This window comes from Halyomorpha halys, unplaced genomic scaffold, assembly GCF_000696795.3.
Source record: "Halyomorpha halys isolate HHAL.00 unplaced genomic scaffold, Hhal_1.1 Scaffold1183.1, whole genome shotgun sequence".
In the NCBI taxonomy this organism is placed as follows: Eukaryota; Metazoa; Arthropoda; class Insecta; order Hemiptera; family Pentatomidae; genus Halyomorpha; species Halyomorpha halys.
Window position 1 is genome coordinate 117,236 of NW_027112552.1, and position 13,013 is coordinate 130,248.

The window sequence follows — 13,013 nt, forward strand, 5'->3', positions numbered from 1 at the left end:
AAAAAAAATAATAATAATGAAAAAAAATGACAATAAATGAGTAGAGAGCCATATAATCAAGTTATAGTTTTATCAATAACGTTTGAACATTTCTAATACGATTACTAATCACCGGGTAGTGAAGCTCACTCTCTGTTTGAATCTTATTATGTTAAAAAAGTAAATTATTATTTTCAGGGCTTATGATATGTTGCCAACGTCAGGGGGGGGGGGACGAGCTCGCTACAAATTTCTTAATTATCTCATTCTCCAATAGTTTTAAACTATTGTGTTTTGAATCAATCATTTTATTTTTAATATTTTTAGCTGGACATAAATTTTTATTGTATCCTTCTTCTGTGGAGAAAACACTTTAACAATTTAATAATTGTTATCACTTCATTGTTTTCGAAAAAGTACACTTCTGATGTAAAGAATGAAAGAACATAGTAAGCAAGGTAAAAGTTTGTTTTTCGACTAGATGTTTATTTAACATTTAAAATTGTTATACTATTTGTAAGATATGGGTCGATTTATATTAACCGTAGGCAAACCGTAAGTTTGATTGTTTAAACATAGATAATATGACCTAGGATTGATAAAAGTAATATGGAAGAAACTGTTCCAACCAGCACATGCACACGAGATGTCGGCCAAAGAGGATGATTTGGAATCGCTCATGTCTCACCTTGGTGAGTAAACGAATATTTTAAAAATTATATATATTATTTGTTCATCACTAATAATTATTCAAATTAATACTTCTATAATAGTCCGTGTAAAATCCTTCTCACCCTTTTGCTTTAAATGTGTACCTAGTTGATTTGAAAAGAAACTGACTATTTAAAATTCTAACAAATAATTTTTTTTCTCATAAAATTGTACTCTATTTAATTTAATAAAAAACATTAATTTTCATCTTTAGTTCTGGAATTTTATCTTTTCAATTAATCCGATAACAGATGCCACGTTCATGTCGAAATGATTTTTTGAACTAGCAACATAGTACTTTTTACTTTCGGTCCATTTATTTCTACTGTAGATGATAAATTATTATTATTAATATTAGCTACCATTAGCATTTATGTTTTTTTATTATAAAAACAGTTCACTATTAAATAATGTTTATTTTTAATCATTTGAAAATTCAAATATTTAAATATATTACGTAACAAAAAAAGGAGGATATTTATTAAAAAAAAAAAAAGCAATATATTTACCAACATTTCTTATTTCTATTCTTCATAAGGGAATCCAAAAAACATTTTTTTGATCCATAATAAAATTGAATAGTATTTTCGTTTAATATCTCTTCATATTTTCGGTTGATCACTTTTCCAAATTTACCTTTAGATGATTTACCTAAACTCCTAGTGAAATGGTAGACTTGTTATAAACTACTGGTAAAAAAAAACATAATTGGTTTTTTTTTTTTTCCAAGTTTTCAATTATAATTGCATTTTTTAAATTTTAATTTAAAGCTTAAATGGGCAAGGTCATTTTTGATTGTTGTTTATCATCACTGATGAAGCTGACTTGAATTCTATGCTTTCATCTTGATCAAAACATTAATTTTATGTTCAATAGATTGAAGATTTTCAACACAATAAAATATAGCTGACAATCAAGTTTACTCTAGTCATCAGTTGAGGAAGAAAACAGCCATTTCTTCAAACAATCCAAGTCTCCTCTAGATCATCGGCCAAAAATTGTGTACTTTCCATTTAAAAAGAAGGTTAAATTTGCTAAAGTTTGAAACTAAATTGAATTTTCTACATTAAATTATAAAGGAGATATAGCTCTCCAAATTTCAACAAATGTTTTAAAAAATACGCAATTTCAGTTAGTTTTTGTCTGATATCTTCTAATCGAGGAAACTTTAAATTTAATTCTAATGGATAAAAAAAATTTAAAAAAAATTTTTTGCAACAGGTTGGGTATGAAAACGTTTCGGTAATACAGATTGACGTCAAAATTTCCGCAAATCACACTAAAAAATCACTTTTGGCTTTTATGCGGTTTTTCTTTATGTCGTATAATTAGGACATAAGTTTTAACTATTAAAAAAAATTACTTTTAATAATTTGAAATTGCCGCGGAAACCGCCAACTTGAAGAAATAAGTGCAAAATTTCGGGTGTGGAATATTTTTTAATTTTATATCTGGAATAGTTGAAGTAATTTCTGACATTTTCCCAAAAATATAGTTTGCCTCCAACATCGTTACAATAAAATTAGTTTTTGGTCATTACATACCGAAGTACGCATCTGACGAAAAATGGACTAATTTTGGTACTGTTTGAGGCCAAATTGAGTTTTTTTACCTTATGTGAGCCTAGGGATCAGCTAAAACCGGTCCTTTGTAAAATACTATTTTTAAATAAAATTGTTATTTTGTAAAGAAAAGAATCAGAAAATATGGAATTATATTTAGCATAAATTAAAAATTTAATTATAAAACAATAAACTTTGGTAAATACACATTGAAATTTAATTAAGATAATTTGGTTTGTTTTAACAAAAAAATTTACCTTAATGTTTCATTTTTTTTTAAACTCATATTTGTTTATTAATAGACTATTGAAAAATAATTGTATTACAAATATTTAAGTTATGGTGGATGAAAAAAACACCACACAGTATTTACAGTTCTGCTAAAACTCTGGCAGAGATTTTATTCAAAGGCATGTTTGCATTTTACAATTCCTTAATGCCATGTAGATTCAACATTCATAAAGATTTACAGCTTCTTTGTTAATATTATATGAGCAAAATAAAAAATATCTTAGCGTGTTTGCGTTAATGATTAGGTCAATGGTACTCAACGTCACCGAAAAAAGTTTATGATGGAAATTTCAGAGATAAGCGGATAATGATATGTAGAAAGAAATTTTGATTTTCAATTATTTAAATTTCTCTATAAATTCATAGTATATTAAACTATAGTTTATTAATTAATAGTATATTTTCACTCTCTTGCAGTAACCAGGTGACATTTGGTAACCTTAGCATGCACATCCTCACAAAATTCCTAACATTTGCTGACCATTACCATTTAGGACATATAATAATGAAATTAAGATCAAACAATATTAATGAATACTAAGAGAAGCATTGTCATCCAAGGAATGCTGAAAGTAGTAGTTCTTTCACTCTTTGATAAATAGCGCCATAATAATACAAATATATTAGCATCAGATGATTTTCCGCTCTTAGTCCGCTGACTGGAGGAATTACAGTTTCCCGCCGTCCTATGCCGACTGATCAGAGACCGAAGATCTTTCGTCGTAAGGGTTGACAAGATCTTCTCGACTCTTGTCTTCACCATCTGCGGAATACCTCTGGACTCAGTACTGAGACCTAAACTATTTGTCGTCTTCACGGCGCCAGTGGTCACAATACAGCATCCAAAGGTAGTGGTACCGACCTTCGCGGACGACGTTGGCATAGGCGCCTCTACCGTCACTGCTGTAACGACTCTAACCTCAAGATGCTGCTACCACCAGCACTGATGCGCTCAAACTGATCGAGATTAGGGTGAACCCAGATAACATGGGTGTCATCGTTAAGTCGTTCCAGAAGGGAAAGAAGCCACTGCCTACTCATTTCAAGGTTGAGGAGGTTGACCAGCGAATCTCCTACTCACACTGGATAGGCACCTAACCTTCTCCAGTCACGTCTGGGAGACTCAAGCTGGCCCGCCAGAAGACCTACAGCCTTCTTTTTTTCCGATCCCTCTAAAACAGAAAAGAAACAGTGAATTAGTGAGTGCTTTACTGTGAAAAAAGGAAATACATCGTGTTGGTATTACCTTTTACTACCTTTGGTATTTTAAGGTTACCTGTAATGTTTATTTGTTACTTATGAGATATCCATTCTAAATGGTACTATTTTTAAAATCCGGAGGTGAGGGGCCTCTTCGTGTTGTACCGCATAGAAGATAGAAAAAATAAAAACATTAATTAATAAAGACAATAGATAATGGTAAAATAATAAGAAAACAGTCAGAAGTCGAAAAAGAAGTGTGGGGGAGGGGGAGGGGGTGAATCAGAAGATGGAGTTATAAGGTTACAGCCTTCTGAAGTCACCATAACTCTCCCTTAGGCTGAAGCTGCAGACCTACACTAATCCATGGTGCACTTTTATAAAACTACACTTCAAAAACTGCAGAGTTTCCAAAACTCGGTCCTTGGCATCAGTCGGGGGCACAATACTATTGATAACCAGGAGCAATGCCATCACCAATGAGCTCCAGTTTCCCTTTGTGCTAGAGTACAGAGGCCACAGGTACATCAAGTTCTTTGATTTCTGGAAACCATAAGCAGCACTATCTGGCTGGCAACACTGAAAGCCTTAGTTCTCTCATTCTGTCAGACATACTGCCTTGGTAATTGCTTTGTCTGTTACAATATAATGTTCTAAAAATACAACTTTGGTTAAATGTTTTAACGTCAACTTGGTCATTTTAAAGTCATAGAAAAACTTTTTTACAATATTTTAAGAGAATTTATGGTATTTCGTAGTAATTAATATAAATTATTAATTAATTATTCATTTCTTAGGTGAGTTTGGGAAATACCAGTTATTCCAGATTACTCTCTTGGTGCTAACATCATTTACAAGTGGCATGCATACTATGTCCATTATTCCTATCAATGGAATACCCAATCATAGGTAAATAAATTAAGTTTATTAAACTAATACCTATTCTCCATTTTCAGATGAATTTAAATTATATTTTAACACTCATGTTACTCACAAAAAATTATTACAGATGTCAAGTGCCATGGCTGGAAAATGGTACTAACCTTCCCTGGGATTCCACGACTGCACGGGCTGTAATCCCATTAAATCCTGATGGCTCATACAGTTCCTGTCTGCTCATTAACCCAGATACCAATGCTACTGAAGCTTGTACTAAATGGGTGTATGATAGAACAGATTTCAAGGATACGCGAACAGTAGAGGTACTGTTTTATCAGTTTTGTCTGGATTTCGGTTAAACTGTATTGTACTGTAATATTAGATATTTATACTTGAATTTATCCAATAATTATATAAATTATCATTACCTTACAAACAAGGTACTTTTACATTAATTATTAACTTTAGACCAACTCTTTCAGCTTCTTTTATTACTATGCCTTGTGTTATAGTATTAGGATGGCATTGTATTGACTTAAAAAGAACCCTTCTGTCAAAATAAGAGTTAATTTCTATTTCAAAAGATTTATTTGGCTGTAATAATTTTTGGAAGATTATTGATTGACCGTTTGTATAGATGAATGGAATATGGTCCGGGTGCGGTAAAAAAAAACTCAAATAGTAGAATTATACTATTTTATTGAGCCATAGTATTCAATAAAATAGTATAATTCTACTATTTGAGTTTGTTTTTTTTACCGCACCCGGACTATATTCCATTCATGTAATAATTTTTGTTTTCCGTAATGAATTCATAATACTGTATTATTCCATACCCAGAATGGGCAGGACTACCATAATATCAGGTGAAATAAAATGATTAATTTTTTTAAACTAAAAAACACTCGTTATTTTGAGTCCCTACAAAACTATGAAGTAAGAGCTGTGGCTGGAGATATTCCTTTTCAATGTTAAAGATACTTATTAAAGTATATAAAATTACAGTTTTAATTGTCAAACATAAACAAGTAAATTTTTGTACAAAATAAAAAATTTAGATTCTGCAACCTTTTTGTTTCTAGTGGAATCTGGTCTGTGATAAGAAGTGGCTTGGATCTCTGTCTAAATCTATCTTCATGTTAGGTGTATTTACTGGTTCATTTGCTTTGGGTTATGTTGCTGACAAGTAAGTATTATGGGATAGAAATGTTCAATTGGAATAGGTGCTAAAAAATAAACAACCCCTCAGACAAATTATTGATCCAGGTGAAACTTGAAATAAGATGGTGACATTAAATTGATGTATTACATTTCAGGTATGGACGTAAGAAGACACAGTGCTGGACACAAACCATACAGCTCATCGTTAGTATTGGCATTGCATTTGTCAACAATTACTACGCTTACCTGGCTGCATCATTTGTCTATGGAATTTTTGGCTCAGTTGGTGCATATATACCAGCATTTGTTCTTGGTATGTACTGACAAATATTTTTAAATTAACTTCAAATAAAATGAACTAGTTACAAATTCATTAATTCATGTTAATCAGACTCTGGATTGATTTTTTTGTTTAATTTATTTAATACTTATTAAATTTTTTTTTTTATTTTATTTGTATTTTTTTTTACTTAGAACTAATTGAATAAAATGTTTATTTTAATTCTGCAATCTAATATATGAATTTTAGTTGCTAAAATATTAAGCACTGCTACATTATATTAATTGTAAACAGTAAATAAAACAATTATTAGTATAATGTAAAATATTATTATTATTTTCTTGTTTTATTTTTTTCAGGAATGGAGCTAGTGGGACCATCAAAGAGAACAGCATGTGGGCAGATTTTTCAAGCCATATTTGCGGTTGGTATTATGGTTGTTGCAGCATGGGCTTATTTTATCCCAAGCTATGTTACACTTCAGGTGGTCATTGGATTGCATGTGCTTGTGACTATTAGTCTCTGGTGGTAAGGATAATTTACTTTAATTATTATTCTTTTCATTCATATGCTTCTCTATTATTCTCCAGAATTCGCTATTCTTCACTACTTTTATATTTTGTTTTTTAAGAAAGTAAAAACAAAAGTGATATGATGTAACTGAATTAAAAATATTTATAAATCTGGTGAATATATTTTACTTAACACAGTCATAAATTTGTTTCTCATCTTGATCTTTGATTATATTACATCACTTTTTTCCCTTCCTTTTCTATTTATCATAATAAAGCCCCATACATGTTGCTTTGTATCTCTGAAACATCCAAATATAGTATATAAGGTATTACATAGTTACAAAAGCTAAACACTATTCTGTTTTTATCACAATATATTGGCAACAAAGGGGAAAAAAAATGATTAAAAGGAAAATAAGAATGATTATTAACTATAAATTAAATATCAACTGTCTTCTCTAGGACAACTTTCTTTATTCCAAAATCCCATCCAAAAGTTGTTTGCTTTATCTTTACAAATATTTTTCCTATATAATGGTTGGTACAATTTTATCCTTTTAATAAAATTTTTGTTTTTTCATACTCTGCTTTTAAGGAAATCTCATGTAAAATACTTTATTTTGGTTTATTATTATTATTATTGTTTTTTGTGTACCTCTTACAATCCATGAAGAATCTTGGATTTAGGTTTTGTTAAGGATGTACTATTTCTTAACCAATGGCTGTTCATGGGGATGATCTGACCAGGATCATACTCAATTGGTACATTTTTCCCAAACCCTTTTTAAAGAGGCTGGGTGTGACTAGGAGGGTTCTCTTGACCTCACGGTTGATCCACGGTTGATTATATATAACATTAAATAATTATTTATAAGGGGCAATTAGGTAACAATCAATCTTTTCTTGGTAGAATAAGAAAAAAATTATTACTGTTTGTATTATCATAAAAACTGATAGATGATTCCAGTAAAGAAGACCAAATTTTTTTTTTTTTTATTCAATACAAAACAAGTCAGATTAGTTTTTAGAATCCTTAAATTTGCATTTCTACAAACATAAAAAAAATATTTTATATTTTTATCTATATTTAGATTGAGCGACAGACTTAAATAAGTTGGTAAGGTAACATTTTCTTTCTATGAAAGTTTTTGCTGAAGGATGCTAATTTGTTAGTACTTTTCTAAACAAAATATTGGCTTATTTATTTAAAGCATCTTACGGTTTTTGCAGTTATGTATACATTTAAATTCATTTAATACTTAATTTATTAAATCAGGAAATTAGTTTCTTATTCTACTAAAAAAAATAAATAAATCAACTGGTATCTAATTGCATCACTGGGGTATAATATTGACAAAATTTGAACCAACCGTCTCAGCAAAATGAAGCAAATATTTCTCTGAGAAACAAATTAGATATTCGTTTTTCAGACTTCAAAAAAAACCCTTCATCAAAAATTTTTATTCGTATTCTAAAATCATAATTTCAACACAATTTTATCAGTTGATATAAAGCTTAAAAGTGGTTTAGGGTCCTATAAATGGCACAAACTGGATGTAAGTAAACAAATTAGAAACAAAAGAGAAGAGAAATGCTTTATCAAAAAGAGCAAAACCAGTAATATAAAAAATTGCTAAAATTATATAATTTTTTACTTGGCTCTTAGAGAATATTGGCAATAACCCTCAAACATATGTATAATATTTTTTGACCTAGTATCAAAAAAACCAAATACCATAAATAGTTGATAAAATGTTAAAGGAGAATCTAAAAATCTTGATCAAGCTGAAGGAACTTTAGTTACAGCCTCCAAAACCAAAAGATCTCAACATTTTTTGTATAGCATCCGCTTTCCATGTGATAGTGGTACTTAGTGAAATGTGGTTAAACTGCACCTTGAAAAAAAAAAAACATATTTACATTAATTATTAGTCATCAAATTTTTTTTTCTCAAATATTATTAAAAATATACAACAAATTTTTCAATCTATAAATTACTTTTATATTTTTCTGTATGACATATTCCTGATGATCACTTCTCTTACTTGATTTACTATCAATTTAATGGGGAAAATTGTAATTATGAAATAATCTTTTAGAGTAAGTTTACATTTTAAATCAAGATTTATGATTTTAAAAATTTCATATATAACATTTGAGAAATAATCAGTCCAATGTATTTATTTATCATGCAAAGCAAACTTTTTCCATATTGTTGGATTACTACCAGTGGGTAATCTTTCAGCATCATTCTCAAGTCTATAAATACTTCATAATAAGCATATTTATTTTTTATATTTCATACAAGCACTAATTAAGTCCTGAAATGAATTAATTTATTTAATTAAAAGGTTGATTGATGAATCTCCTCGCTGGCTTTGGTCTCAAGGCAGGATTGCAGAGAGTGTTAATATAGTTGCTAAAGCAGTTAAATTCAATGGAGGTGAAAAAATAGACAGAGCTTACTATGTATCAAAGGGCAAAGCAAAAACTGCGAGTGCTGAAAGTACTCCATCAGCAGGCTTCCTTGACTTATTTAAGACTCCAAGACTTAGAATGAGGATGATTAACCTTGCATATAATTGGTGTGTAAAATATCTAAAAATTTTCATGGTTTTATTTTTAATTAATTTTAAGCTTATTAAAAGTATTTAAATTGATAAATAGCCTGTTGTTTGTTTCAAAGAAAAAATCTGTCAATTGATTCCATTTACAATTGTTTATCATAATGCTACAGATACTTTATTTATTATTATAATTATTTACCTCTCTTCCTTGCCTTTCAATAAAATGGAAATGCAATTTTATTGTGGAAAAACAATTTTGTCTACTGTAACTTACAGCTGATGTCCAGATAGCTGTCATCATCTTCATTGACTTTAAGGTGGTTTCCTAGGAATGTCCCTCTAGGAAATTTTCACCTTCTCAGTGTACCCAAGTAGTAGTGAGGTGAATTTACTGTTGTCTTCTACCTGTGTATGAAAGCTTCCTATTGCATTTAGTTCTTTACATTTAACAAGAGAGGAAAATCATTTTCAGTTTTAAAATAAAGACATTTACCCCTAGTGCAAATTAATTACAATGATGTAGATTTAATAAAGACTGCATGTCTGCGATGAGCAATATATGTTGGGTGAATGAATAATAATGGAAACCACAAAATGCTCCAAGAGGAAAAGATTTTTGGGACTAGAAAAGTTGGAGGACCTTGCTTGTGCCGGATGGATTGTGTGGCAGCAGATGCTGAGAAAATGCTCAGAATCAGAAATTGGATAGCAGCAGCACTAAACAGAGAAAACTGGCAGAGTCTAACTCTTACCTCATACACAATTGCTTCCTCGGAAAAATGTAGAGGTTATTAAGAACTATATGTATATGCTGCTTCTAAAATACGTTTGCACATGTCAGAACCATGATAATCTGTGCATTTCTTTCATGTCTTAAACCAATAGCAAGTTATCAGTGGTTCCATAATCTTTAAAAAATGTATGAAAACTGTTCAACAACCTAGGCTGATTTGAATGAAGTTCTCAAGGACTTGAACCATCATTGGGAGGTGACAGAAAATGGTTAGCATCTATCTCTTCAGAAAGAAGATAATGATCAATGTGTCCATGGTATCAAGTCCTGAAGCAGGATTATTCCTTAATCGAAGCACTCTATTACATAGATTCTTTATGTCCCATGATGAACACAAGTCTGTATCTAGCATTGTACCACGATATAGGCACCATATTGCAGGTATACTTAGGTGTGACTCATAAACTTTTCTTCATTACCTGGAATATCACTGGATTATTATTTCAAAAATAGCTAAAGCAGATTAGTGTCTTTTATGCTTTCAGTAGAACATTTTGAAATTCTAACTTACACTACTTTTGCCACCCTCCCAAAATATTTCCTTTAATCTACTCTGAAAAAAAAGTTTTAGTGGAAGAACCATGTCAATTGTAGAATGTTCTGTAATATGAAAAACTGGGAAGTTTATGACATATACTACATTACTTTTAGACCAAATGCCCTCAAAATTAAAGCATCTCAATCTGTTAAAATAAATCAATGATGTTTTTTATGGACAAAGGAGTGAGTGGTGCTAGGTATGATTCCCCCTCATATTATGAAAATTTATCCCAACAGTAAAAGAGGACATAGAGTGTGGCTTTACAGGACCACCATTGGTTGAGCTTAGGCATAGCACAAAACAATACTGTGAGTCCCATATGGGATATTTCATATGTTTTGTTATTGTTAATAATAAGTATTCATAGATTATAGGAATTATGAAAATAAAACTGACTACTACATTTTAAGAATGAGAATTTATTGTTTTACATAAAATGCAAGAATTCTTTTTTTTTTTCTACAAAATTACTTAATAATAATAATAGTGTAATTTAATTAAAATTACTTAAGTAAAGTGCTCATAATGAAACTAAAAGAATTTGAACTGGTTTTATTTACAACACTCTTTATGCCTTCTTTTCTGCAAATATTTGAATTAATCAGTAAATAATCAATGTTCTTGTTTACCTTAACTCATTACAACACTTCCTTTTTTTCTTTAAACAGTTTGTAGTTTCAAAATGATTTTGTTTTAATAATAAAAAAAAAAATAACAAGAAATTAGAACCACATTTTTATAATAATAAAAACTCTTTACAAAATTTTGATTTTAATATATTACTTTTATTATTAACGTTTTGTATCATTTGCCATTTTAAAGCTATTTACTAAAAAAGTTTTTACCATAGTCTTTGAAATTATATTTTGCATGCAATCTAAAAAAAAATAGAAAAAAATCCTATTAGTATTAAATTAGTTACAAATACAATCACAATTTATAAAAAAACAAAAACAATTGGCATCACCAGCACTGTTAATGAGGTACCCAGAGGCAATTTGTCCATAGAACTTGGACTTTACATCTTAATAGAAAATGAATTTCCAGGGATGGTTGTTAAAGAAAACTATCATTGGTTGTGAACAATCGGACCATGACAGCAATGAAGGAGATGGTGTCTATCGGAAGAGTAGACTGGTTATACAGCAAGGATAACCCACATTGTTGAAAGGGAAGGAAGAGAAAAAAATAAATAAAAAATATAAATATTCCATTCATCTATACACACGGTCAATCAATAATCTTCCAATAAATATTTAATATTTTATTTTTGTGAAATTTAGGTTTACTGACAGCATTGCCTATTATGGTCTATCTCTTGCTAGTGACAGTATGGTTGGAAATCCTTTTTTTATCCTATTCGTCTTAGGACTGGTAGAAGTTCCTAGTTGTATATTGGTAATCTTATTACTGGATCGGACTGGTAGAAGACCTCTCAGGAGCATAATGTTGTTACTAGGAGCAGTGTCATGTGCAATTGTTGCCGTCATTCCTAAAGGTAATTTCTAAATATTAGTAAGAAAATTAAGGACAAATTTCATTATTGATATCCTGGCAACTATTAGTTTTTATTTTTAAAAACAACTACTTTTAGGAAAAGAGTCAAAACTTAAATCTTTTGAAGTAATTCTTATGACACAAAAATTAAAAGTGGGAGACCAATGAGTTCACAATGCCATTCCTTCTTTTCTTCACCCTAATTAGACTAGTCGATTAATTTTTTTTTTTATTATTGTAATAAAAACTATGGAAAAATAGTAGAAATTGTTTTTCACTTAACCAAAAAATGGAAATAAAGTAATGGGAAGCATTCCCATTGCGAATAATTAAGAAATCGGGAGTTTGAAACGAGCATAGACTAATTTCAACTCAAAGTAGGGTGGTAAATGAAAATTTTGTGATATGTGCACTGTACCATATTTTTAATGATATTATCTTTCATATGCTGCTTAATAAACAACAATGTTCTATGAATTTTTTTAAAAATATTATGTGATACCATGTCATAGATGTCTATTTATCGAGAATTTTAATTACCTTTAATTTTTCTTTTTTTCTAGACATGCCCAATCTCATCACTGCTGTAGCCTGTCTTGGAAAGTTTTTTGTAACTGGAGGTTTTGCTATAATTTTCAACTATAGTGCAGAACTTCTTCCAACAGTGGTCAGAAATGTTGGGGTCGGTTTTAGTTCAGCAATGGCACGACTTGCTGCTATGCTCTGTCCGATCATATTGCTTTTGGTAAGATTTTATCATTTTCTTTGTTTTTTTCTGTAACTCTAAGAAATATTTTCAGTATTATTATAAAGTTTATTTTCTCTTAATATTTCTTTCATCAATCATGATCAATACATCATCATCAGTACAATCATTGATTCAAGATTTTTTTAAAAATATATTTCACATTAGTTACAGCAAAACAAGCTATCATAACATCCTAAAATGTAAACCTGTAGCCAATGAAATATTACTGTTACATATCAACAATAACTGGGTGATATAACCTGGTATATATATATGATATAACCTGGTA

General features: G+C 29.9%; 1 protein-coding gene and 1 long non-coding RNA gene across 4 annotated transcripts in view; one reads left to right on the forward strand and one right to left on the reverse strand.

Annotated features, from left to right (window-relative positions):
- The window catches only part of LOC106688713 (organic cation transporter protein), a 17,630-nt gene that overhangs the window by 3,744 nt on the left and 873 nt on the right, over positions 1-13,013 (forward strand). The window contains exons 2-11 of one of the 3 annotated variants that reach the window (XM_014433293.2): positions 307-437; positions 573-671; positions 4,541-4,652; positions 4,753-4,945; positions 5,705-5,808; positions 5,939-6,096; positions 6,423-6,591; positions 8,930-9,163; positions 11,763-11,977; positions 12,540-12,721. In XM_014433293.2, coding sequence (XP_014288779.1) covers positions 416-437; positions 573-671; positions 4,541-4,652; positions 4,753-4,945; positions 5,705-5,808; positions 5,939-6,096; positions 6,423-6,591; positions 8,930-9,163; positions 11,763-11,977; positions 12,540-12,721 — 1,488 coding nt within the window. In that variant the 5' untranslated portion in view covers positions 307-415. The remainder of the gene's footprint in view (positions 1-306; positions 438-572; positions 672-4,540; positions 4,653-4,752; positions 4,946-5,704; positions 5,809-5,938; positions 6,097-6,422; positions 6,592-8,929; positions 9,164-11,762; positions 11,978-12,539; positions 12,722-13,013) is intronic. The other 2 variants (XM_014433294.2, XM_014433292.2) reach the window with 2 other exon arrangements.
- The window catches only part of LOC136796500 (uncharacterized), a 1,932-nt gene continuing 641 nt past the window's right edge, over positions 11,723-13,013 (reverse strand). The window contains exons 2-3 of the long non-coding RNA XR_010844216.1: positions 12,517-12,759; positions 11,723-11,971 (exon numbers count right to left, since the gene is read on the reverse strand). This is a non-coding gene — a long non-coding RNA (uncharacterized lncRNA). The remainder of the gene's footprint in view (positions 11,972-12,516; positions 12,760-13,013) is intronic.